Genomic DNA, 27,938 nt, shown 5'->3' on the forward strand with positions numbered 1-27,938 from the left:
CTCCTCCCCCTCACCCCAGGTTGCTGCTACAGCTCCATCCTGCAGTTAATCCTGTAGGTAGCTCCTGGCTCCACAGCTGACCTGCAGGATGAGCAGTGCTGCCCAGGCCTCAGCATCTCCCACAGGAAAGCTGCACTGCCTATGGAAGCAGTCTGCAGGAGTGGTTCTGAACCTTTATTGATCTACAGATGCCTGTGTGTTTTCCCTTGGAAATGTAAACATCTGCATACCAAATTCAAGCCTCCAGATTTCAGTTACCTTATAGACTTCTTAAATGCTGTCCATGGACTGTGAGGTGAAGGACAGTGCTTGAGAGGGATCCTCATGCAGAACCCAGCAGGACAGCTCTAACTCCTGAGCCTTGTTCAGTTACCTTTTTGCTGTTGAGGTACATTCAGCTCTTCTCACTCTTTTAACACTCTCAGTTCAGAGGTCTCTGAACTTTCAATTTCCTGTCTTCAGGAAACTTGAGAGGTACCCACACTTTGTTCTCACAAACGACAAATGATTGATCTGCAGCACTTGGCCCCAAGGAGGTTAATTAGCTTTACAAATGAAAGAGGATGCCAAAGGCCACAAATTATAACTGTGTCCATGTTTCAAAAACATACCCTACTTCAGCAGCAAAACTAGGCGTAGACTCTAGTTCTTTGGTGTCACGATTTCTTTTCTTGCAGTTTTTTTCCATTCATTACACAGACACTACATGAAATCGAAATGTTTGTTGGACCAAGTTACTACATCTCTCTAGTACTTTGGTGTTCTACTATACAGAAACAAGAAACCATGCACACAAATTTAATCTGTTGTACCTGAAAGGACGATTGAACAGGTACCTATCTTGTAGTTAAGGAAGTGTACAGAGCAATTTCATTCTATGTTCTGAAACTGCACTAGTAAACTTGGGCAGCTTTCAGGTACATTACCTGCAAAATATCAGAAGAAAATCCTAAACATGATATATATCCTTTAGTTGATATAAAGATGATAAAATAATCAATAAAAATATAGAAGACAGACAGAATCTCATAATTATATTCTATATTAGGAAGAAAGTTGGATGATGTAGACACATCCATGAGGTAATGAAATATTACCTATTGCCAATGAGATTTAGGAAGATGTTTAGTTCTACCCATTAAATAAAACATCCTAGAAGTTGCATAGCTAGAAACTGACAATCAGTAATTTGAAAAGAATTCTCTGGTAAGCAGATGGAAGCAATGGGCTTTCTTTTCCAAACAACTCTGAAGTTCTGAATGTGTTCCAGACCAGCCAATACTTTGACTTAAAAAGTATTTGTAAATCAAGTGGGCTCATCCAGGTTGCTCTAAGGCAGTTAACCTAACACTGATGTGGCAAAATCACAGTGGCATTGACAGGGCTTGCACTCGGCTAAGGAAAGAAATGTGCTGCTGTTTGTTTTAACTTGAAAGAAAAGACCTAATTAAAAGAACTGGATGTCCTTGTATGGCAGCCTAAGTTTGGTGGCTCAAGATAGCCATCTAGGCCTAATGTAGCAAGACTTCAGCCAAACACTGCACAGGTGGGTCGCTAAAAGGGAAAAGAAAGGCAACAGATAAAAACTACATGATGGAGCCAAGCCTTATGGTGAGACACCTCAACCAGCTCAATTTAATTCAGCTGTTTGGAAAGATGAATACTCGATCATGGTCTGTAATTCATTACATAAGTAGAAAGACTTCGTATAGCAGAAGACTTTAATGTACTCAACAAAGGCATAGCAAGACCCTATGGATTAAAATTTTAAAAAGTAGTAATATAGAGTGGCAGTTTCAATGGCAGTGATAACTAACAAAAAAACTGTAATAAAGGACATGGTTGATTAACCATAAGGCTTTAAATTATAAAAGTCTTAAATCTTTCTTGAAGATTTAACTGAATTATAGACCAGCAATACTATCATTAGTCACGGCTGAGATTCTGTTACTGTTTGTGGGTGACTTTTCTAAATGATTTCCAGCCTACATGATGTTTCCTTTTAAAGCAATGATAATTTGTAAAATCCAACCAAGAACAGAAAATCAGCTTGGAAAAGGACAAGAAGAAAAAGTGCTATTGCCTTTCAGCAAAGATACAAGATGCAACCTAATACAGAACTCCAGAGTCATTGTCAAGTCTTCTTGGGTACAACATATAAAAACAAATGGATTTGCAGCACAATGAAAATGCAGGGTCAAAGAACTCATGGAGCTGAAGAAGGACCGTGGGATCTTGTTAAGAGAATATTCCACTCTTGTGAGTGGGAGGTAAATAATTGAACCAGTGTTGGTTTGAGTGCACAAAGCTGCAGACTGCAGAACCTCAGGCTTCGTCTAAAGAGGGAAGAATTTTGTACAAGTTGATACATTTTGTGTCTTGCAGGTAGCTACTGCACTTTTTAAACCATCTGGAGCACTTTGAATATTTTAAACAACCATGGGACTCCAAAGAGGAAGACCTAATCCAAACAAAGTAATTAACAGAGATAATGAGGGTAAGGTATCTTCAGTTATTTCCACATCAGCAACAGGACTGGGTAAACAGAGAAATTCTCATTGATTAAAAAAAAGGGGGCCTGGAATAAAGTGGCATTTCTGAAGCTCAATGACAAAGTCCCTTAGTAAGAAATAATTAGTTTCTTCCTGGGCAACAGTAAAAGCTATAGGCTCAGCAGCAAACAGCACAAACACAAACAGTAACACCTTTGAAATGACTGGTAACAGGAATTGTACAGCCTCAAATACACATGGATGCCCATGCTAGGTATCAGATTCCAAGAAGGGAAAGGGTAGCAGACATCAGAAAACAACACCTCAAACCAGGGACCAGGAAAGGCGATTTCAAGCACCTTTAACATACAAAACTAAAAATCGTTGCAAAAAAATTTAACTTGTAAGCCATTCCCTGGGGAATTTAATCACTCAGCAAGGTATTACTCTGACTTTTAAAGCGTTCCCAGCTTACTTAAAGACACTGCACCCAAACCAAGTAATTTTTCAGACTTCAAGATGAGAGAACAACTTGAGTGAAGCTGGCAGTTTTGTCCTGTCCATGTGGAACACAGACATGAAGAGGAGAGCCACAAGTAGTAATAAACCTGTGCTAAGTCTGGTAACTTCCAAGGGGAGCAAAAGTATAAACTGAGCTGTCCATGGGAAAAAAAGAAAGAAGGCAGAGGAATATGAATTAAACTCTCCTGTAAGAAGAAATATAACAGATGGAAAAGGTGAAGGCAGACAGCAACCAACATAAATTAGACACTATAAAAATAGAGAAAACTCTTAAGAAAAGCTTTGTGACTAGAAAAACTAGTGGTAAAAGGAAAGGAATATTTTGCCCTTTCATTCCTTTCAATCACAAAATAAAGAAAGAAACCTTACTAATAGCAGTGATCTAAGATAGATAAAAATAGTGAAAATGCTAGTGACACAGGAGAAACCAGTCAAGAAATACTTCCAATTCCATCTAAAGAAAGGAACAGAATGTAGCAGTCATATGAAAATAGCAACTTCTATCTAGTACCATAGTATCAAAGTAGGAGATGAGACAACACCTACTAGGGATGTGTATTTTGAAATCAGCAAAGAAACAGGAGGCCTGAAAGAGTTTAGTAACTAGCTCTCTAGCCCAGCGATTCTGATCTTTAAATTAAACTTGGGATATTAGACAAATACCTTAAGACACTCATGACAGAACTCCCAAAAGACAAATGAAATGACTCAATGACAAAATTATGGAAAAAATGTAGAGACGAAGAATTAGTGAACAAAAAAAAAAAAAAACAACCTGTAACACAAAGGTTTTACGAAATACAGATTCTGTAGTAAAAAAAAAAACCAAAAAAAAAAAAACCCAAACCCTAACTTCATTCTTAGATGACATCATTATACATTTGGTTTAACAGTTTAACAAAGGGGACTGCATAGGTGCAACATACTTAAATTTTTATAAGGCATTGACCTAGCACCATAAGTCAGAAAAATGAACTGTACATAATCAAATACTAAGAGGATTAAGAAATGCTCAGCCTGCAAGTCTCAAAAAAAAGCTAATAAGAAGTTGCACTCAATGCTTTTCAAGTTAGCGTAGGTCAAATGCAATATTGCATTTCAACCTGGATCTGAAAGTAAAAATAACAACTGATAGTTTGTGGGTGACAGAGCTACGAAAGCTGTGAGTAACCTGGTCCATCAGTCAGCCAGGTCCATTCACACAGGCTGGACTTGGACACAGCCCCACGTGAAGAGCCAAGAAACAAGAACCCAGAGCATACCTGTAGAGAAGGGAAAACACTGTCATGGAAAGCCAAGACTTTGGATGATCAAACTTGACCAGACAAGCAGCCACTGTGAGCTCCTCTATAATGTTGTGAGAAGAGGGAAAACACAATCCCCTGCAGAATTAAGGCAAAGAGCCAGGGGGACCTCATCCATGGCACCGGGGCTTCAACACTCAATTCCAAAATGAATGTGTTTATAATATAGAGAAAAATTTGACAAGATGTAGAAAGAAAAGATAAGAATAATTCAAGGGCTGGAAGAAATCCCTTACAGTGGAAGATTTACAGAGCTCTGTTTACCTTGTCAAAAAGTAGATTGAGAAGACACATTAGAGTGTTAAATGCAAGTCTGGGGGGAAAAGTCCCATTCAGGCTCTCTGAATCAAAGAGATGAATGTTTCCAGAACTAGGAACCAGAAGCCAAAGCAAGGAGAAATCTGGCTTAAATATTTAAACAGTGAAAACATGAAGCCGTTGCAGCAGGCTACCAATGGATTTTGTGTCCCAGTGTCTCAAAATCAAGTCAATGCATTTTGTCAACACAGTTCAAATACTCATCAGTTCTTGGGGCTCAGTAAAGCCTAAATGGATTGAAATGTCACCTGTGAAATTCAGGAGTCAAACCAGAAAGCTCCTTGTAGCCTAGCCTATGCACCTACCAAACACTCCACCCATTTGCAGCCAACCCTGACTGAACGCAGAGAAAAGGTTTCTGCCACAGGCTCCCCAGGTGCCGAGCTCCTCGCTTTCCTTGTGCAAACCGCAAAGTGCCAAAGGCAGGGATGCGCCGCCCTCGCGCCTGCCCGCACGGCCCCTCCAGACTCAGGGCAGCCAGAGGCTCCTGCAGGGGTCAGAAGCGGGGGGAAGGAACACACGTCACAGGGGCAGGGTGCTCGCAGCAGCACCTTCAAGGAGCCTTTTACACCAATTTATTTCTATACAGGGTGGTTAAAAAAAATAAAATAGAAGCCCCTATTGGTTGTTCGTACAGAAGTCTGGGATTCTATAGGCTTTGGGTGGGTGACTGATTTTAAAACCCAACAACACATGCTTTTTCCCTTGCCTTCTCATTCTCTTCCAAGTCAGCCTCCATGATCCAAAGAAACTAGTAAGTAATACACAAGACTAGCAGTCATGTGGACCAATTAAAAAAAAAATAGAGGAAGGAGAATTGAAGACGAAGAGAAAGGGAAAAACAAACGAAGATTGAAAATAAAAATTCGCCAGGATAATGCGTTTTATAAACACAGAGATAGAAACAGTTACAGCAAGGACAGAGCGGGCCAGGGGTGGGGAATAGATATTTATATATATATATATATATAAATTCAAGGGGCCTTCAGTTTATTCTTGTTGGCTCCCCCTTCTCATTAGATTGGTCTCTCTGTGGGGATCTTCATCCCCTTCTCTCCACTGTCCACCTTTTGGGGATTCTCTCCCATGACCAGGGTCCAGAAGAGGCCACCACTGCCATGTGAGTCCAGCCCGTCTTGGCAAGAGGGAGCCTGGGAGAGCACACTGGCAAGAGATGAGCAGGAGAAGCTAGCCTTTCCCTGCTTCCTGCCAGCCCCTTGAAAAGACCGGTCTATTCCTCCTCCTCCTCCTCCTCCTCTTTCCCTTTGGGAAACTGGGGGCAGGACAGGTATGTGAGTATCAGAACCGCTGTCATTCAGCCTTTCAGGAAAGTGAGTAGAGAGAAGGGTGATGATTATTTTGGCAGTCTCTTACCCTCCCTCCAGTTGCTTTTTGGTTTGTTGTTGATGCCTGCAGGCTTTTCTGAGGTGGGGGAAAAAGCAGGAGGGAGAGGAGGAGGAGTACAAGCTGCTAGGATATCATCCACAACAGGCAGGAAGAGCAATGAACAGGAACCCACATTCCTATGGGGCCATTGTGCTGCTCAGACAGCTGTGAGAGAGAGGCAGCAGCCAGTTCAGACAGATTCCTCTCTACTGCTCTCCACCAGGGAAGGAGAAAGAATGCAATACTCCACAGCCCTTAGGCAGTGTAGGCACCTGTCCATCCCAGAGAACATGCCTCACCTCTCCCCCCTCCACTGGTCTCACCTTCCACTGGGGAGAAGGTTTCTCCCATCCAGTCCTTGGGGCAGGACGAGCGACCCCTCCTCCCTTTCACAAGCAGGAGGGACAGGAATGGATATTTCTCTCTTAGACACTCAAGGCAATCCTCATAAAATCCCATCCAGATGTGAACCCTGCCACATTCTTCCGTGGCCTGCTAAAAACACGTGTCCAAGCCCCTGTATATACAAGGGCCATCTCTCCATCCCATCCACCATGCGTGTCTCAACACGCAACCCCGCTTCGTACACATCCTACAGTGAGAGAGAAGGCAAAACAGGGGCCTTTCTTTGGGTTTCAAAGGAGGGGCTCTTGCATGAGGAAGTGATCCCAGCACAGGAAAGGGGCTCTTGCACAAGGAAGCATCCTCCTACCAGGCAGGCTGCTGCACAGAAGGAGCACCCCCTTGAGACAGGCTGTTGTGCAAGGGGCTGCCATGAATAGGGTTACACAGCCAGAAGAGGCTGCTGCAGGAGGAGAGGCCAGAAACTGTTGCACGAGGAGGGCCGCTGCACAAGCGGTGCCCCTGGCACAGGCTATGCACAAGAGGCGTTCTGCTCCCTGGGTTGAGGTCTCTCTAGGAGCTGGAGAGGTGCTCCACTTGGATGGCGCTGGTGCTGACAGTGAGGCAGATGTCCTTGTGATGCTCTGAAGTCTTGTAAGGAGTCAGGTCAAAGGAGCACTGGGGGGGAGGGTTGGGTTGATTAGTGTCTCCAGAAGGGCCCCCTGCTGCCCCCCCGCCCTGCGGCTGGAAGTGCTGCTGCTGCTGCGAGGCCTGGGCTTGTGCCTGAACCACCTGCTGCGGGTCAGGGATGTTGTGTTTCCGCATGTGCTTCATCAGGTACGTCTCCTGCAACGGGAAGGACCGTGTGAGAGGAGGGAAGACGCTAGCAAGAACCAAAGCCAAGAGGGAGGGACATGGCAACTCAGGGGACTGCTCCCATTGGATCGACAGGAGCTGCTCCCTGGGAAGTTGATCGCTTCTGCTATCCTCAGGGCAGCAAACACTCACCGAGGTGTAGGCCCGGCTGCAGATGGAGCAGGTGTAGACCTTGGCGTGTTTCACCGTGTGCGTAGCCAGGTGTACCTCCAACGAGGCAGCATCCGTGTACGCACGGTGGCAGTTGTGGCACTTGAAAGGTTTGTCTTTGTTGTGCTGCCGTCTGTGGGACTGGGGGGCAGCAGCAGGGAGGAAAGAGCAAGCGTGAGGAAGGAAGCAAGTATTAGTACTGGAGACGGCTTTATCTCAAACACCCCATTACAGCCAGGCCCCAAGCTCCTGGCTGCTGAGGAAGGTAAATCTGGCTCCTAGCACAGGGACAGAACTTCTCCCTCCAGCCCACCACACCGTCCCCACACATGCCCTTCCCTCTCATGCATACTAGGCTTCTGAAGAGCAGAGACTCCTAATGCTGCACAACCCCCATCTTCTGAGTTTTCATGCAACTCTCAGTCTTTTCCCGGTCTCTCCTTTTCTGCCCCCTGCATCTAATACCTTCAGGACAGGATTTGCTTTAACTGCTTGCAGGTGTTTACAGCTCTTTGCTCTTTGGCACACTCTACAGTCCCTCTCCTCCAGGGTACTGCAACAGGACACACCACCTCTGCTTCCTATATCCCTACCCTTATGCCCTCCATTTCATTGTAAAACAAACAAAAAACCCACCAAGATACCCAGACTTTATTTGGTGTAACATTTTGCAGAAGTCTCACCCCAGCTAAGTTAGAAAACTGCAGAACAGATGGGAGGAACTTCACTATGGTCTCACCACTTTCAAGTCAAGTTAATTTTACGGATGCGACCCTTTATACGAGTTCTTTGGGCCACTAGTGCCACAAGTCAGGAATCTCTTCCCTGTCCAGGGCTTCAATAGCTTTCTGTATTCTTTTACTCTCCTCCCAGCTGCCCCACTTCCACCTTCCTCTACCACAGGCACCCTTGCCAACCCCTGCTGGCGGGCAGGACACACCCAGCCCCTTACCTGCAAGTTGGAAAGCTGGGTGAAAGCCTTTTCACACCCAGGGTGAGCACATTTGTAGGGTCGGTCCCCAGTGTGGATACTGTTGAGAAGGAAGAGCACAAACGGGAGGCAGTGAGCAGGCAGACAGGGCAGACTGCCAGGGCCTGCTGCTGTGTGAAGGGGATGATGTTGCCTCCAGATGCTGTTCTAGCTGGACAAAGAGAGCTCTGCCCAGCTCCCACATCCAGTTAGAAGTTGAAGACAGGCAGTCAAGCAGATTTCAGAGTGACTAAGATTGAGGAGCAAGAGCTCATGAATGCCTGGACAGCTCAGCACGTGAGCTACCTAAAAATGTATTGGAAAGGGGTCTGGAGGTCCAGGCTCCCTGCTCCAATCTCAAGAGTTCCAAATGACCAAGAGGAATCTGTTCTCTTACTTCCACAGTACCAAAAAAGCAGCTCTGTTCCCTCCAGGACAGACACATCAAAGTTTTTCCTTTTAAGTAACAGGCTGAGTTTACTTACAATGTTAACCTGTCCCTGTCCCCCTGCAATGCCAGGAGCAGCTTCCACACACTCAGTCCAACCCCCGTGGTGCCAGGCTGGGATCCCTTACAGCCAATGCCTCTCTCTCTATTGCTCTCTCTCTGTGCCGCCCGCGGTGCAAGACCAAGGATCCCCAGGGACAGCATGTGCCCACCTCAGCCCTGACGTGGTCAGTGTCTCCTGCGCAGCCTCCACTCCGTCCACTCGGGTGGGTCACCTCCTTCTGGGGTGCAGCCGGCCGCATTCCCCGCCCGCCCCCCGCATGCTTGGCGCGCGTGCTCCAGAGGTGCATGCCGGCAGCGCGGGGGGACCAGGGCCAGGCCCCCAGCCTCCTCTGGCCCTTACCGTGTGTGCTGCTGCAGGTGGGAGAGCTGGCGGAAGGCCTTCTGGCAGTAGCGGCAGGTGTAGGGCTTGGCCCCCGAGTGGATGCGGAGGTGCTGGGCCAGGTAGGATGTGTTGGCGAAGCTCTTGGAGCAGTGAGGACACTTGTGCGGCTTGACAATCGCCGTGTGGAGCTTGGAGTGGATCCTGCCGAAGAGGAGGAGGAGCAGCAGCAGTTGGACATGACCGCCATCTGGCTAGTGCTGATGGAATGAGGGCACAAAGGGGGTGGGACAGCACCATGCTATCTGCTACATGAAGGAACTCCAAACACAGCATGAGCTCTCTTGGTCTCAAACTGTGCTCCCCTTGGATTCAAGAGACCATGGTCTGTCTGCACCGGGGGAGGATCCAGAGAGAGGAACTATAGAGCTTGGACTGAGGGGCATTGGCAGAGCTGTGTGTGGGAAGCCTGTGGCTGAAACAGCAGGGGGGCTGCAAGCCTGGACTTGAGATGTTTGGCAGAACTACGCTGGGGTGACAGGGAACAGTCTGCCTATGCCCGCTCTACTCTCACACTGACACAACCAGCCCTACACCTCCTGTCAGAAAGCGTCACTCCACTGCCGACGCCTCTCCTGCGGAGCAGCGCTAACCTGAGCGCACCCAGTCCCTCACAGCCAGGGACCAGTCTCACGTGTCCGATACCGCCACTGCCGGTCTGACGTGTGTAAGACCTGACCAGCCTGTGACAACCAGCCAGGTCTGCCCAGGCAGTCGCCCGGTGAGGTGCTCACAGCATGCTGGGATGACGGCAACATGCAGTGCAGAGGGCCCCAGCCTCCTCTGGCCCTTACCGTGTGTGCTGCTGCAGGTGGGAGAGCTGGCGGAAGGCCTTCTGGCAGTAGCTGCACGTGTAGGGCTTGGCCCCTGAGTGGATACGAATGTGCTGGGCCAGGTAGGAGCTGTTGGCGAAGCTCTTGGAGCAGTGAGGACACTTGTGTGGCTTTGTCTCCGTATGGGACTTGGAGTGGATCTGCATCTCCGACTTGGAGTAGAACGTCAGCGAACACATCCGGCACCTGGGACCGGGGCGAGGGGAAGAGACAGCGTCACACACGGGGGTAAGCCCCAATATGGATCAAATCTAACTGGATGGGATCTTCCACATTGAGTGAAGAAGGGGCATTTTCCCACTATGTGGAACTGGGGAGGTTTCACCTGGGACATGGCTTGGCTGTGAGTGGTTCAGTCCCAGGGGAACAAATTTAAGCTGGGAACTGGTGTAACAAAACAATACTTCACAGCCAGACAAGTGAAGGCATTGGAAGGAGTTGCAACTGGCTTGCAAGAGAGACAGGGCAGCACACTGGAAATTTTCCAACAGCAATCCTAAGGGGATACAAATAATTCCCAGACAAACCCCCCCGCACTTTGTTAATCTATGATTTATTTCAGTCTAAAAGACCTTGGAAAACCTGGAAATCCCAGGTTATAGTTCATAGCTAATTCCATGAACTGTGAAGTCTGTGAGAGCAGAAATGGCCAAATCCACTTAACTCTACTCCCATTTTTGGAGAAGACACTCAAATATTTAGAATACAAAATGCTGAGAATAACAGCAGTGCTGCTTTCCTAGTGGGCCTCACAAAAATACTCTGGATATAAATGTGGTATTTCATTGGTCTAGTGGGCTTTCATCATTTCAGTCTTACTGATGTGATGCAAAATGTTTTGTCTGGGCGTTTGGATCCATCTGTTCCCATAATGATCAGAAATGTATTTGTTAACACACAGACTCTCTGAACAAGAAGAAGCAGTTGGCATCGCTCTGCTGCGGATGCTGCTGTTAAAAACTGCTCCTCCACTACAGCACCAGGCTGTTAAGAGAAGCTCGTACTGTTTTACAGTTCAAGACGGCAAAAGCTTTTGTGTTGTTAATTTGACAGAGAGATAGAAGCTGCATCCAAGTTACTCATTTCTTCCCCACCCCACCATGTGTTTCAAACAAGGGGTAGAGTTAAGGTTTATCTGAATTTAGGTTTTTCATTTACATTAAAGACAAAATAGAATCTCCACATATGACTTCCAAGGTCACATTTGAGAGAAGAAATGTCAGCCAGAGGAAGGCTGGTTAACATGAATTCAGCTTTCACAGTGGTTTTGTCTGGGAGTTTCCTTGAGTTTTACAGTGTTTACAAAACTGCTCAGCAACAAAAGTCTCTGCAGGTATTACAAGCCACAGAGCTGATCCTGCTCTTCCCTATATCCATCTCCCCTCAGGAGGATACTTCATTACATCTACTGTTGTGACTCTGTTGGAGCCAGAAGCTTTATGATGTGTGCGGTCTGATCAGCGTATGTCATGTAAGCAGCATTTATCCAGCACCTACCTTAACTTCCACAGGCCCTTCCAAGCCACAGCTTGATTCCAAGCCATTTAGCTGGAAGCCATGCCTCCCTAGCAAGCACACTAACACACACCTGTCATAACATTTCCCTCTCTCCACCTTTGCTCTTTTACATTCATTAGCATCTCTAACAGTTGTTCCCACGTGTCCTACCTTCATCTTTCTCTTAATCCATTTTAATTGCAAGCCCTAACAGAACATGCACACTAAGTACATCCTTACATAAATCCCTCCTCATGCACACACACACACACACCATTCCCTGCTGGAATCAACAAACAGAAGCAATTTGGTTGTTTATCCCTACATCAATTAAAGATATAAGGAGTAAAAAGGTACATCAGCATAATCTTTTTTTTTTTAAAAAAGTAGGTCTTGGTTTATAAACCAAACTATCTCAAGTCACACAGTTTGTTCCAGACTTCCTGAAATGCTAGACTTGAATAGAGCATATGTATTCTGCAGTAATTAAGTCAAACTTACATGATAAGGACTCTGTATCCTTGAAAGCACCAATGTTAGAAATAACTGAGGTGAACACTAAACTGAAAAATACCTTTGAGTTGCCAAGTCCAGTTCCCTGCTAATGCAAGCAATTACAGCATAATCCCATGCTTGACTTTTAGCAAGCTCCTTCTCAGCAGATGCTGACTTCCATTACTCTCAATTGAACCCCGTTCCACAGCACTGGCCCCCTGATAAGGAACCATTCAATTGAGAACAAGCTCCCAGTGTGATGCTGTGCTAATATGGCTCACCAAAACAAAAGGGAATAGCAGGTATCCTTCTTGTATACAGGACGGGAGCTACTGTTCTTGCCAACACCATGTCTAACTCTGAAGTCCATGTCCTCAACAATTACTGAAAAACTCACACACAGGCTCAGCAAACCTAAAGAACGATGGCATGTGGAAAATTGGCTTTGCAGGAAAGATTCACTGACTCCACTCATTCTAGGTTTGGAGTAAAGCTTAAAAGATAACTTGGTCAATATCCAAATAAATCTACGTAGGGAGAAAAATATCAATTACTAGGGGCTTATTTTATGAACAAGTAAGATATAATGAGGAACAACAACTGACACCAGCAGTGAAAAAGAGGAAACAGGCTTTTTCCAACCGTGAGAATAATGCATCTTTGGAACAAGGCTTGGAGGCTACAATATAGTCTCAATCACTTGGCCCCTACAAACAGCATTCTGACAATCCAGGTACCTTCCTGAGGGAAATACCCTTCTAAGGGTTTTGCTCTAGTTTAAAGAGAATACTGGGCACTAATCTCTTCTGTGCTGTACATAGGACTGTGTATTTTAAATAGTCTATTCTGGTCTGAAAAATTAATGAATTTTACCGTGCCATCAAGTCTAAGTAGTCCCATGCATTAAATCTATAGTGACACAAAGCCATCAACTTTATCCTTCATAACTTCTGTGCACCCTTTCCTTTACTTATTTGCTTTGCCAGGTATCTGCCTTCAAGTTGGAAATTCTCTAAAATAAACTTTAATTAAGAGAAACAGACTGCATGTCCTCTTCTATTTTCAAAATAAAATTATAAAGAAGTTTTCAAAACATCACTGGCACTTGCATGAAAATGATAAACCTGATTATTAGCAAAAACAGGCCTCAACAACAATAACCCCCAAAATCCTAACCTCCCCAAAATCAAAACAAAACCCTCAAACAAACAAACCAAGGAACCCATGTTGTCTGAATTTAGCAGCTATAGACATTCTGATATTGTTTTTCAAACAACATTTAGAATTAAAATCTTACAAGAACTCATTTTCTAATCATCTAATTAGCATCAACCCTCAGAGAGCAAGAATGTTATGCAGCATTAACAAATTCATGAGCCTTTTGAGGTAAAAAAAGCCGTAGAATATAATAGAAAGCTGCATTTCAGAATTTTATATTGTGTGGTATCAGGCTTTTTCACAGGAACAAATGATCCATTTAATTAAGGCCTTTGCATTCTGCCTCAGACAACATCAAATATTAAAGGGGAAGATGCAATCAGCCCTCTAGTGGGCAAATATGGATTCGAAAAAATGTTAAATCTATATGGCTAATGAGAATATCCCATCTGACACTAGCTGCATTTCAGTATTCTACTTCAGTGAAATTCTGGCTGGGGAGAGGAAAAATAGGGAATGCTCCTTGCTAAGCATGAATGAAACTCTATATGAAATAATTGATTTCTACCCCGCCTCTGTTTAATATCCATTTTTAATAGTCTTCCCACTGTGCTTCTAAACTACCCCTCCTTTGGCTGTATTCTTTCTGACAGCAAGAAACAGAAATGACTGCAGCATTCCCATTGATGGTGTGACACAACATCCCCTGCAGCTGCCTGTTATGGCTCTGCAAATTCAGACAGCCTTGGAGAAAATATCCTTAATAAAACAAAGGTTCACATCAACAGTTAAATTAGCACTCAGCCATATGCCAGAGATCAAAAGTAACCCCTTCCAATGTTTACAATGCTTTCTTTTTTATAGGAAATGAACATATGCAGAAAATGTTCATGTTAGACACAGACACTCTCAAAAATCATGAAATGCCAGCAAAAGGTGGATGTACAATTCTAATTCTACTCCCATATGAAAGTCATCACAATGAGTCATAAAGAAAATGATGCCTATAGCAACTAGACTACAACTCTGTGGCTCACAGTGCCGTATTTTTTTCCACTTTCCATGGAATGTTCCGCCTCATTCATCAGATGCTGTTAGGAGATAAAATACCATCTGAAATACCAGCTCATAGTAAAATTTGCCCAACATGGATTAACATCCTTTTTCAATCAAGTGCTTAATTAATCAGTATCACAGTTGTGAAAACTATGTAAGCTTTTATATGGCTCTGAGAATTTGAATTCCTAGTATCTACTGAGAGTAGTCTTACAAGTTAATTGTAGCCTTCTGTTAGGCTACATATACAAGTCAGACCCTCAGTTAAACTAAAAATCAAACCAGGAAAGTCTGAAGTTAGACTAGATGATAAGAGTAAGTTTAGGCTGTCAGAGTCAGCAGTTGATTTAAAAAGGAAGGAAATGTCCTGCCTTTACAATTCAGAGTTAATGAAGTACCTAATGCAAGCACAGCATAATAATGGATGGACAGCTCGTGATAAATGTTAACTTGATCCTCACATTCCCTCATTTTTTTAGCTGAAGTTAAACACTTTCTTGTTAATATTTTGTAAGAGGAGGGAAAAGGAGACAAAACTAACATCTAAGATACACAGGTACACTTGGGCAACGCCCAAATAAAGCCAGTGAGTATGAAGATGCCAAATGAAGGCACAGGAATTGTACCTCTGCTTCTACACTGGCATATCCAGCATCAGCTCCTATTCAAAAGCCAACGCTGTTCTTTCACTGAACAGTTTACACTCCTGGAGTGTGTAACAAATCTATGCTCAGAGATCTTGGTCAACTTACTTCCACAGTCCTTCAGTCACCTGGTGGCTTGGTATAGCTGCAGAAAAACATACTCTCATATCCTGGCAAGGCAAAGAGCAGTTTAAAATGCTCTCATCATATGGCACTTTCCCAGTTCCCAGATTTGAGGGCATTCCTGCATTTTGTCCATTTTTCCAAATGACCCTAAAAATACCTGACCCAGAATTTTGTGGTATTTCAGTATACTTCACAAGTTGCCTGTCTTCTTTTAATGACTCTATCATTTATGCCTTCAACAGTTGCACCTTAAACCTTTTCTGTCACAGTCTTGCACTGGGAGCTTTCATGATGTCACTTAATTTCTCACGATACTGTTCCTCCATATTCCTTATCTTTAGACCAGAGACATTCACTAGTCCAACAAAACACTTCTGTATGATAATGTTTTCCATTGTGTCCAAACATCTGGATCTCAGTCCCTGGCTGCTGGAGACATCACACTGTCCCAAAAGGCTAATTCTTCCATGGGACTATATTAGAATATATTTTGTCTGAAGAATTAACAATTACATAAAGATCCCATTTCTTTACAGCTATCCAGCACCATTGCTTTTATCTTTAGGTTATTAGCCATGACTTTCTGTTGTTGTCCAAATCATTGAACATCAGGCCTAAGACACTGTCCTCCAATTTTTGAAATCAGTCACCATTAGCATAAAAGACCAACAAAACAATAAAACATAATAATGTGCTTCCTAGTATAGTGATAACATGCAAGAGCTAAAATTAAAAGAATACAAAAGGCCCATTAGAAAGCACAAGGAAATTTGAAAACACCAGATTGAGGTCATCCATGTCACCATAATTTGGCTCCACAATGAAGGTGTGTTCTGATGCAGCTTTATTGATTATTTCCACAGAACTGCACTCTTACTATGTTGCACAGACAGACACTTAACAAGCAAGCAAGCATTCTGGTTTTTTATCACCACTCTGGACAGCCTTAAGCCTTGTCGACCACACGCAATTCCAACCTCGTGCAGCAGATCACTCATCGTCTGTACCCATGACAGAAATATCAGTGCTCCATAAGCACTCATCTATCCCCATAATGTCCCTGTTTCAGTTTTTGTAAGGGAGGGCATCTCAAAAGACACAGTGAAACCCAGTAAGAGAGACGTACCCGCTAATTCCAAATGGCCAGACTGGTAATCTGTGACCTCGTTTTTTCCTTTAAAGGAAAATTCCTATTACACACATTCATATCACTGCTCCTACAGATTTCTATGCTACTCCTATGAGATGCCACACTGCAAAGCAGAACAGGGTCTGACCTGTAACAGAGCAGTGTTCAATGATACTTGAGATTATGGTTTTGGGAACAGCAAATGTTAATTATTTCAGGATAACTCTCTATGGTCATTTGTAGCCTGAGACAAATGCAAATCCACTGAAGATTCAACATAACTCATACTTGCACACACTTCAAGGCAAGATTATCTGTAGGGCTGTAGTATACCACAGCAATCTGTGGCAGAGGCAAGTGTAATCAACACTTCTTCATACTAGCAAATGCCTTCCCCAGATCATCCGCCTCAATTCCACAATCCCATGTCAATGCATTTTATTTTCTTTTCACAGAATATTCCTTTCAGGTTGAGCAAACATGCAGGTCTCTGACAGGCTATCATGCACCAATAACTAATCGAGGTTGGTATCAAAGTGCATTGACTCAATAGGGCCAAATTAAGGTATAAGCAGATAAGAGGCACAAAAGACAGTTTTAAAGTTCCCTCTCTCCCAAGCTAAAACTGTGACTGTCCTCCTCATTCCCTTGCACACACTCATTCCCCTGACAAGCAACATGCCAAAATTAGAATTTGTGACAGCAGAACTTCTCCTGTCAATTCCTTCTCTTTGGCACTATGAGGAACCGCCAAGGGAAGGCACCTACGTGCTCACACACACAGTTACAATATCTCAGCAGAAGGGAGAGAACTTACCATAGCACAAGGTTTTATCTCATTATACCCTCAGGCATGTGGCCAGTCAAATTGTCATTTTCTAAGGTCCAAGCACTGCATTTATATACAAACCAAGGATTATGTGTACAAACTGCATGTGTATATGTAAATGTGCATGTGCAACAGTATTCCTTAGAGCTCTGAGATCATAACCCAATGCCAACCAGTCTGGAAAAGGAGTAAGGATCTTAAAAGTCAACACAAGTCTGAAAAATATGCAGCTGAGGGAAGAAGAGAGACTCTCTTGGAGTCCTCTGCTGAGGGAAAGGCTAATAAGCTCACCCTTGATTAGACATCAGAGAATCCACACAGGAGAGAGCCGCTGGAAACCAGGCATCATTAGTTCCGCTGCTCACGGAACTACTTGTTAAAAAAAGCAAACAGAAATTCCAACGTGTGGCATCATACTGACACCCACGTTGGTCATCAGCAATCTTAAAATCCATTGCACAGACCTCTGCCACTGCAGCTAAGATGATAAATGACAGCAACAATACGCTGTTGCCTTTTTCTAGCCTAAGAGGGAGATGAAGTTCTTTGCCAGAGGAGGTCACATCCTTATGCTGATATCAAAGCCATTGCAAAATTTAGAAACACTGGGTTTACTATTTCTAGGCTTTGGAGGGAATGTGGTCAAACTTTCTGCCTGACACTTCAAAGTTAATTCCCCTTTTGCCCTTAGCCTTCTAGCCCAGAGCAATTGCCACTCCCGCACCAAGGCCCAGATCCAAGCTCTTTACCCACATGCCCCAAGCCTCTTGATCCTCTACTGCAGGGGCTCTTCGCTACTTCATTCCCTTAATAACCTAACACTTATCTCCTCTCCCTCATGCCTCTGTTTGTCTGTCCAGATCCCATACTCTTGTCCCTCTCTGTTCTGCTAGTTCTAGGTACCTCAGTTTCCAGCACCTACTAGGTCTGGTTCTTTCCTCCACCCCTGTCTTGGCTGTTTATAGCTTATTCCTGTGCTAGCTCTCCCCTCTCTCCCTTGCAAAGAGGCTCCCCATCACATCCTGTGATGCATTCCCTAGTTTGTGGGCTCTTGTCTTTTCTCTCCTCCTTTCTGATTCCCATCTCTACCAAGTTTCCAGATTTCCTCATCACTAACAGCCCCAGTCCCTGCCCATACCTCATTCTCATCCCTACCACGTTTGAACCAGGCAGTGTCTTCTCATGCCTTGCTGTTGTGTCTATCAGAGGGGGAGGTTACTGTCCACACTGGGCACTAGAGACTCCTTCTGAAGCAGAAGAAGGAGCAGCTGTGTGTGAAGGAAAAGCCTGTTTGGCCCTTCAGTGCAACTCTAGAAAGAGCTGCAGGAAAAATAGATCTATAGTCCAGCCTCACAGCAACTGAGAGAAGTTGGGCTGCATTTGTCTCCTCTATGGAGATGGACTGTCTGCTGAGTGCCTGAGTCTTGCTGAGTCCTGCAAGCCTCAAGAAGCCTCAAAGAGAGTATTACCTTCACACATTTCTACCTGCAAACTATAAATCATCTCAGAGCATGCCTAATGGATTTTTTCCAAGCTTAAAACCGGCCAAATGCAACAATATTGTCACAAGCACGTGTGGCTTACTAAACTCATTAGCAGCCACCATTACAAATTAATTCAAAACTATGGGAAGTTCACTAAACAGTAATACTAAATCCAGTACATAGGAGAAAAAACAGGCTTAAAACAAGACATATCTGAGAAGATGCCCACATGCTGTATTCAAACCACTGGTCCCCCTTGTGTACATAATTTACTCTCTAATGAGGGTCTCCAAGCAGCTTCCTCACCTTGTACATCACAGTTTACTAAGGCTTCTGTACTCTTTTGCAACTTGGACTCATCTCTGAAGTTTCCTATGTCCCTCAGCTGCTTATTGTCTCCAACTTCCCTGCTGTTCCCCAGTGAAAGTAAGGAAAACCCAAAACTAAAGTGGAGAAGATAGAGCTTGCTGATTACACTATGACAGTGAGGCCCTTCTCAAGCTAACAACCTTTCTGTTGGTATCCGAGGCTCCAGAGCACAGCTTGCAAAACATTCCAGACTATAAACTGGTATTCATCCTAGATTTCACTTAGTACTAGAGCCTAGCAATGCCTATACAGAGCTCTCTTCCTCTTACAAAGAAACTGCTTAGAAAACTGTCAAGAGAAAGAGAATTGATGATGGGGCCCAGAGCGGCTGAACCACTTTATCAGTCTTGTCCACTGATCACATCACACCACAGACTTCTAAAAGTGCACAGGTACTGGCACCACACCAGGACTAAAAACCAATCCTACTGTATCAAGGACCTGTTTGCTACCTTTTCCTCAGCACCTTTTAAAGTGCTGGGAAGAAGCCATGTGCTCCACAGTGCCAGCATTTTTCTAGAAAGGCTCTTTATGCTGATTTCATTTCCCAAAGAAAAAGCGAATTCTACAAAGATGTCAAGGAAGATTAACAAAAAGCTGATGATGAATCCAGACAAGACTGAAGTGACAATACTCATGAAACAAAATGCTTCACAGGACTGGGTCAGATGCTGTCCCCTGCAGGTGCAAGCATTCTTCCAGTAGCACAATGCAAAGCACCAAGGACTCTGCAAGTCGAATCCTAAGGACAGACATCAGAGATCTGCAAGTACTGCCATCGTTAGCAAAAGCCTCACACCTTTTCTTACAAAAAACAAAACCCTAGTCACAGAGCTTCTTCCACCACTTTCACAGCAGCCTACTAATTCACTTGTGGAGATGATACAGCAGTAAAACAGTTGTCATTTGCTGGAGCAGGCATTTCTACATTTAGTAGAGAATGGGATGAGCTGCAGTATATGTATCAAGGTTTATGCTCCAACACCTCCCACATCTGGCTGTGTTCCTCATTCAAGGCCTTACTCTGTCTTTATCACCACACTAGGAGTCAGGAATTACAAATATTAATCACCTGCCTAGACACTCATGACAAGAGAGCTCACAGAGCTGAAAAACAAAGCTTAAAAAAATAATTAAATTTGACAAAATAATCCCAGGCTTTAGGAATTGGTTATTAAAAAAAAAAAAAAATCACACTGATCAATGTAGTACAACTCCTTCCAGGAATCTGAGTACATTATTGTCAGTGTCTCATCACGGGAATCAGTGAAATCATACAAACGTAGTCATATGAATGCCAAAACCAACTCCTCCTCCAGCAGGAGTAGATGAACCTCACCCACAGTCTTAATTTAGCTAGCATATGTCTGCTTACTGTAGTGGCGGGAACTACTGAAATCATCCTCTAGAATACAGTATTCCTCCAAGTTTTAACTTGTGAGTCTATTCATATGTATGTTATAGAGAAATGATTTTACTATGTTGCACAAAGGTCTTCTCTCCAACAGCTCCAAGAGAAGACAGCACTTTCCCTTATTTTTCCAACAATCATTTTTAGTTCCAAACTTGCACATGGGATGCATCATCCAAAGAGCAGATCTCAAGGACGACAGAAGTACTCCCTCCTGAAGTACCACTATTGGTGGTCTTCAATAAATCCCAATTTAGCTCTCTCACACCTAAGCACTGCTCAGAGGAAGGCCTACTTAGGGTGGGAGCTGGTGAAAGGTACCACACTTGGACTAAACATAAAGAAATCTTAAACATAAAGAAAATTGCATGTTCCCACAAATATACTCATCTGTTTTTTCCCTGCAAAGCCTTTTTCATGAGCTATTACACAGACTATGCATGCTCATAAAGTTTCTGCTGAGTCACTCCACCTGGTCTTGGGCATTTTTTTTCCAAACTTACAAGTAAACAAGAAGCTATAATTAAAGCCCGGGTTCAGCTTTAATTCTAGTGTTCACTGCCAATTGTGTCCCCTGTAAATACATATTTAACAACCTAATTAGCAACCCAGACTGTAAGCAGCTTGAGTAGTGTGGATCTGTGGCTATGGCCCAAAATAAATGGTGGGATTACAAATAGCAAGCTACCTAACACTCCCACCCTTCCTCACTATACGCTGATTATATTTTCAAAGTGGAAGAACTGGGACATTGGCTAAGATAAAAAGGCTGATCCAAGCTCTAGTTTTGTACCCATTTAACTATGTTGATTTTAAAAATGTAAACATTTAAAAAATGCTATAGTTAAAAGTGAAAAAATGCCTGGGGTGGGTGCACAGATTCTGTGTAGATGCCTTCATATTCCTATGGCATAATTCCAGAAAGAGAACTAAATCTGTACCAAAACAAAGAACATCTAGGATGATAAAAGGAAAACTTTTGATATGGGATCCTGGGCACATTATAGGCAAGTGAGAAGACCTAGGGTCCATCTTCTATTTCTGTTTCATTTTGGCTACCACTTTGCCTCTTATTTATCTTAATCATCTGTCAGAAACATCTATCATTGAATCACCCATAAGTGCTCCTGCTTCCCACCTAAGACACACCATTACATTTACTGCCTACCCCTTTCTGCTCTATCTGGTTCCCACCTTTTCTGAAACACCCACACTGCTTATCCTCTGGTTTAAGTATTTCCTCTTACCTTATCTCTCCCCTCCCCATCACTCATAAACTCAAGCCACATCCCTCCAAGCTCAGAAACCCAACCTCAGGGCTCAGAACTCTTCTCCCTCTTATCTGACACACTTAGGGTTCAGAAACACCCTTATATTTAATTCAGAACCACATTTTTTCCCCTTGTTTTGTTTGGAGTGCTGCGATGGAAGGAGATCACACGGGGCAATACACACAGGAGCAGACACTACCACCACAGTTCACATCTTGCTCTGTGTGTCTCCAGTTTGTGGTCTTTACACTGGACAGACTGAAGTCCTAACTGAGGAGCACCCAGGTATACCAGGGCTCTCGGCTACACCAGAAGTGCTCCAGCTGCACCAGCCAGCACTGCACTCTGCAGCACACCAGCCGTATTACCTGGCCATGCCATCAAGGATGCAGTTTAGCCTCCATAACATCCTGGTCATTAACTAACCTAGTAACAACTATACATTCAGGAAATCAAGACTGTCCACTAAAAGGAAATCCTTAGTTTTGGGTCAACCCATCAGCTTGTAAATATTCCTGACCCAGAAGAAAACTCAACTCTTTCAGTAGCTCAAAGATTCTCTACTTAGGGACTTTCTAGGTACAAGGCAGAGATCTCTCCTTCCCCATGTAACCCTCTGAAGGGTTACACCCCCATCCCCATGCAATGTTACAGTCAAGGTTTAACCCCACTCCGCACCTGTATGTCTTGCCATCCTTGTGCTGGTCCTCATCATCCTCGTTTGTCAGCACAAAGGGGTCGCTCATCTCTGGCAGCCCTGACTCCTGCAATCGTTTCTTCTTCCGGCCCCGGGGTGGTTTGGGGGCAACTCCCCCAGCCCCGCCACCTTCAGCAAGGGTGGTTGTCCCTTTCTTGGACAGGTCTGGAACCACCTGCAGGGCTGCCTGGGAGCCAGGGGGTAGCGCAGAGACAATCATGGGAGCTGAGATGGGAAAGGTCTGGGCAGAGGCGGCTGTGGTCACCAGAGAACCTGACGGGGAAGTTATCACCAGACCAGGACCTGCAAACAAAGGAAGGTGGAGGAAGTCAGTTATTACATCTCCAATTATGCCCAACCTCCTTATCCCACAGAAGCATCTACTTTTGACTACAACACAAACAGAAGGGTAGCTTCCCCTCCCAAAGCATGCCCAGTCTCCACTGCTGAAGTCAAACTTCCATAAAAAGGGTAGATGTATGGAGTGCCTAGAGATTCACAGTGAAACCACACCAAGGCAGGCCACCCCATCAGTAAGGCCAGGAATAACCTACAGGCCAATAAGGATTCTCCAGGGCCTCGTGTTTCCCCACCCCACAGTCCCCTTTGAGGGTGCCGAAGCCTTTGGAGTGCCCTACCTGCTGTCATGAGCCCAGCAGACTGCACTGGTACCACGGTGATGTTCTGAGTCACGGAGGCTTGGCTGTGTGGTGTCAGCTGCTCCGGCTTGGTGTCCGAGTCCATGGAGATACCAGTGGGCAGGGCCACAGAGGTGGGGACTGTCAGCAAGGCCGGGTAGTGGGGGGGAGCCAGGCTGCAGCCCTTCTCTGTGGGCAATAGCTGCTCCTTCATCTTGTTAATGAACATGGTGTTCTCAATCTAAACGGGGGAAAGGACAGGTTTTAGCATACCCGGGCACAGCTTTGCCCAGCATTTGGCTGAGCAAGAAATGCAATGGGAACACTCATCGTGCAACATGCATTGTAAACTTCTGAACATAACGGGTGGGAAGATCTTACCTGTCCCGAGACGGTGGGCACTGCTGGCCAGAAGTACGGGGAGGAGTTGAAATGAGATTCTTCCATCCTAGCTGGGCACAGGGGGCAAGAAGAAGGGGGAAGGGAAGAGGAATGGAGGATAAGGAAGACAGACACAGACACACACACAATAAACCCATTAAACTCAAAGAAACTCCAACGTGGAACTGACTCAGTCTAATGCTGTGACAGTTCCTTAATCTCCCCTGACTTTCTTAAGCAACTTCTCCCCGCTTTTGAGCTATTTGCCCAAATAAAAAAAATTATTTTCAGGGGAAAAAGGTGCCTGTTATTCCCATGGGCTTGGGTCCATCTGAAATACCCCTTGCCCAGTAGTCCTCCATGCAAAAAACAGGACTGACTAGAAACCCAGAACATATCCAAAATTTCCCAATTATCATCCACCCAAGCATAAATGAAGTCTGTGCATCTGCAAGCAGGCAAATACAGATGAAAACTGTTTTTCACCATCACAGACAGTCTGACCCCACAGGCAGTGAAAATTTTGGACCTTGCCTGTCCCTCCATCCCAGCTCAACACTAAGGACCCAGATGCAGCAAAGGGACATTAGCATTATGTTACTAGGAAGAAAGACAGGCAGAGAGAGGGAAACAGACTTGCCCAAGATAACAGACAGCCACAGCAGACCAAGAAGTCAAACTCAGGGCTCCTAACTTCCTGCTGCCCACCCTAGCCCCACTCTTCAAAGAAACACAGAAATATCATTCAATATTCCTGCTCTCCTCCAATGGGACTAAGCAGTAGGAAAACAACATTCCCCTGCTCCTGAGATACCCTATTTCCAAGTGAGATTGTGTCACAGCTCTCCATTGTCCATTTTCTTTCCATCAAACTCTGTAGGATCCTGTCCCCAGCCAAGTGCCCACTGCTTCATCTCAACTCTCTCTGCATTCAGAGGACAAGTTGGACACCAAAAGAGAGTCTCCTGAGCACAGAGGCATAATCTCTTTGGGAACACCTGACTGAAGAAGCACTTCCCTTTCTAATCCTTACATTCCTCTTTGTAATACCATTAGTGGACAAAGTTTGTCACACTTGCAAAAACATTACTCAAAACCTAAAGAAATTAACAAAACAATATTTTCTGAAACAGAAGATACATCTATTCCTAAACATATATGGCAAAAGTGGTAGGTAAAAACTATGCTCAGAATACATCTGGCAGAGAGCACAACCACTACAGGTTTTTCATGCAGCTATCTGCAAACTGTCCTACTCTTATTTCTGTTATGGTCTGCCTGTGGTCTAATAATTGAACAATATTGTTTCTGAAGGGTCTATCTCAATCATCAGGGGAGCTCAGAGGGATGCCCCCAGTAGCATGAAACACATTACAGAAGTCTATCAAGACAGAATAAATACATGTGGATTTGCTGTGTGCGAGCCAAAATGCAAAGATAATTTTCCTCTATGTGGAGAAGCACTATTTAAATGAACCAAATTACCTGATAATTTTGTTTTTATGAATTGCTCATGCAATAGCAAGGCCAAGTACTCCTGCCTCACTCACTCACTGCAAATCAACCAATAAACACACTTAAGGATAAATTATTTACCTTACGTTGGTGGCATGCAGTCAGACTGCTCGCTGCCTGACTGAATTACTCTGGATTTACACCGCTGTGATTCAATCAGAGGCTGATGGGGCAAGACTCTTACCTTCCTTCCTCTGCTTTCTTTTCTGAGCCAAATTAATTATTAAGTACACTGCCCACAGCACAGCCCTATGCATGTAACGCTTAATTACATGACTTTTTTCTTCCATAGGATGGGCACACATGAGGAGATAACACATCCTTGGCAATTGAGCACCACCTGAATTAAGAGAGCTATTTTGTTTGGAATTTCCAAGTTTGAGGTTTTTTGTTTGGTTTTTGTTTTGTTTTTAAAATAAATACGCAGTTATTTGCTTAGCTTCCACATCAAAAACACCAAAGTGAACCTGACTGTCCAAAACCACAAAGTCTCATATAATGATCAGAGGTATTTTCCAGAGAAACTTTGTAGCTGTCCAAGACTCTGTTGGATGCAACTGCAAACTTCATGAGTTAAACAGAAAGATGCCAATTTAAGCAAAAAAAAAAAAAAAAAAAACCCTCACAACAGCTTTCTTATTTAAAGAGAACAAGTAACAAAAGTCAAGTCCATTTCCAGATTCCAAAATCTGGACTAGCAGAGGCCAGGGCACTCAGTTGCTGCTTGTCTCCATCTTGTCTTCCATCAGACCTTCACAGAGAATCTAACTTTTGTTTGCTCAGCTTACAAAGTGTGCAAGTCAAACATGGCTGTTATTGATTCTTCAAAGGACGGCTACACTGATTTGATTAGACTCCCTTAGAATCCACCTCCCTGTCCAAAAATCTTCACGTCTGATCATATTATCTATCAGGCCTCAAACTTCTGGCTTGAAAGGCTGAAGTGTGATGGAGTTATAAGAATGTGGAGGAAAAGGAGAAATGGTGTAAAAGTTGAAGCTTTCATGCAATTTCACTAGCAAGCCAGTCTTCCAAAGGCAGAAAACAAAGGTAAGATTCCTCCACCAACCTACAGTCCTAGTACCCAGAGCTGTCCCTCCCCTGCCCCAATTTTAGGCTAAAAGGGTATTTTGAAAACATGCACCCCTATTGGCAGCCCCCACTCAGACGCTGCTCACACTTACTTTACCAGAACTCTGCTCGTAACCCTTCCAATTGCTCTATAACTACCAGACATGGGCTGGAGCTTCAACCCTGTACCACAGCACGCTCCCACTGCAGGGCCTTCATCATCCCAGCTTCCACAAACAGGCCAGAGATGGGACCTTCTTCCTATTCACCAGTCTAGTATCAGACAGATGTCAACGTACCCTCCTGATATAAACCAAAAACACTTTCTGTGTACAGACCACAAATGTACATACACCAAATAAACAACCGAGTGAACCAGAAAACTCACAAGGGACAAGGGATCTGGAGTTTAGACCTCACAGATTACTTCACAGAATCACATACTTAACGTGCTGCATTTATACTTCTTGGCAGGTCACCACTTTAATCACAAACAGATAGATAAAAGCACGTGCAAGTATATGGTGAGATAGAGGCTGTGTTTCTGGAAGGCACAATCAAGGTTGGATGTGCAGGTATTTATTCAGAGGTTGACTTTTTACACGGGTTTCTTTATTCTCCAGATGCCTCGCTTTTATTTCCCATTGGGCACAGAGTTTTCAGTCAACAAAAGGCCCTGAGAGTACCGCACGGGAACAATTTAGGTTGTTGTTTTATGTCTGCCCAAGATCTTTGTTCAATGACAAGGAGCTTTTAAGCTTAATTGCTACAAAATACTAAGGATGCCGAAAGCCACACAGGCTGTTAGAACAAAAGCAAAAATGCTTCCCCGGTAATCATAAGCACCAGAAAGTTCAAACGCTGCTACACCTTTAGAACAAGCGCATTTGAACACACATCAGGAATCTCCCAAATGTACCGGACAAAGTCCGGGATCCCAAACCCGCACACTAGAGACAGAACTTTGGTGCTGTTCCCCGACCGAGCGAGCCCCTGCTGGAGCAGGTGCCTGGCAGAGGGCATGCCCTGCGCCCCAGCTCCTTCCAGGCGCTCAGTCCCTGCTCCCGCACCCTGGAGCAAAAACGCCTTCGCGCCCCAGCTCCGGGACCCGCGGCCCATCCCATCTCCTCCCACCCCGGGCAGCCCCCGGGCCAGGGGCGGGGATCACTCACGCAGCTCCGGGAGCTCCTTACCCCTCTCACTCTCCCTCTTCTTGCATTTCTCCTCCTTCCAGGGCCGGCTCTGCAAACAAACCGCCTCGGTTACCGGGGCCGCGCATGGCAGCGGGCGGCGCTCGGCGGGCCCCGCGGGTCGGGGCACCCCGGCCATGCGCGGGGCAGGCGCTCCCCGTGGAGCTCCGACACGCCTCCCCCCGCGGCGGCCGAGGGCGGGGCCGGCCCGGAGCGCGGCTCCCCCGCGGCGGAGCCGCCGCCACCGGGACAGACGGGCGGACAGACAGACAGCCCGCCCCCCTCCATTTCCGCTTCCAGATCGCCCCGGCCCCGGCAGTCCCGCTGCCCGGCCCCCCGCCCGCGGTCCCGCCGTCCCGCACGTTACCGGGCTCCCCCCCAGCGGCGGCCCCGGCCCGGCTCCGGCGGCGGCGGCCTCCTCACCGGAAAGACAGCGGGGAGGAGCTTCCGGGTCACGGGGCGGGCCGGGCCTCGGCGCTTCCGGGTCGCCCAGAGGAGCGGAACGGCGTCATCAGCGGTTTCGCTTGAAATCGGGGCGGCGGAGCGGCGGCGGCGGCCCGGGGGAGGCTCCCGGGGCGGGGGCACCGGCGAGGCGGCCGGGGCCGCAGGTCGGGGCGGGGGTCGGGCGCGCGCGCGCGCGCGCTTACCGGAAGCGCGGAGGGCGCCGGCGCGCGGGGCAGCCCGGGCTGGCGAAAGGGCGGAAGTGCCTGTGGCGGGCGGGGGCGGTGTCCCCGGGCCCGGCCAGCAGCGCCGCTTCCGGCCTCGCGGCGTCACGTGACGCGGGCGGAGGGGGGAGAGCGGGGGGGGACAGTCGCCCTCATGAATATTCATGAGCCATCGTGAATAGTAATTGAGGCGGCGCTGAACGGGTCCGGTCCCGAGGAGTTTTCCCGA

At 45.5% G+C, this 27,938-nt stretch overlaps 1 protein-coding gene across 10 annotated transcripts; it reads right to left on the reverse strand.

Moving 5' to 3' along the window:
• Nucleotides 1-5,196: 5,196 nt before the first annotated feature.
• Nucleotides 5,197-27,848, reverse strand: ZNF384 (zinc finger protein 384). Of its 10 annotated transcripts, none has more exons than XM_072925970.1 (11): nt 27,468-27,645; nt 27,048-27,096; nt 25,968-26,157; nt 23,269-23,335; nt 22,888-23,128; nt 22,231-22,552; nt 10,045-10,269; nt 9,212-9,394; nt 8,343-8,421; nt 7,373-7,531; nt 5,197-7,210 (listed from the first exon to the last, which is right to left on the reverse strand). In XM_072925970.1, the coding sequence occupies exons 3-11, from the start codon at nt 26,018-26,020 to the stop codon at nt 6,938-6,940; spliced, it is 1,602 nt and encodes a 533-aa protein (XP_072782071.1). In that variant the 5' UTR covers nt 26,021-26,157; nt 27,048-27,096; nt 27,468-27,645; the 3' UTR covers nt 5,197-6,937. The 10 variants fall into 10 exon arrangements, with proteins under 10 accessions (XP_072782071.1, XP_030123067.1, XP_072782074.1 ...); XM_030267207.4 differs by having other exon boundaries at nt 27,412-27,566; XM_072925973.1 differs by having other exon boundaries at nt 23,269-23,339; nt 27,412-27,564.
• Between the last annotated feature and the right edge of the window lie 90 nt (nt 27,849-27,938).

This window comes from Taeniopygia guttata, chromosome 1, assembly GCF_048771995.1.
Source record: "Taeniopygia guttata chromosome 1, bTaeGut7.mat, whole genome shotgun sequence".
NCBI classification, from domain to species: Eukaryota; Metazoa; Chordata; class Aves; order Passeriformes; family Estrildidae; genus Taeniopygia; species Taeniopygia guttata.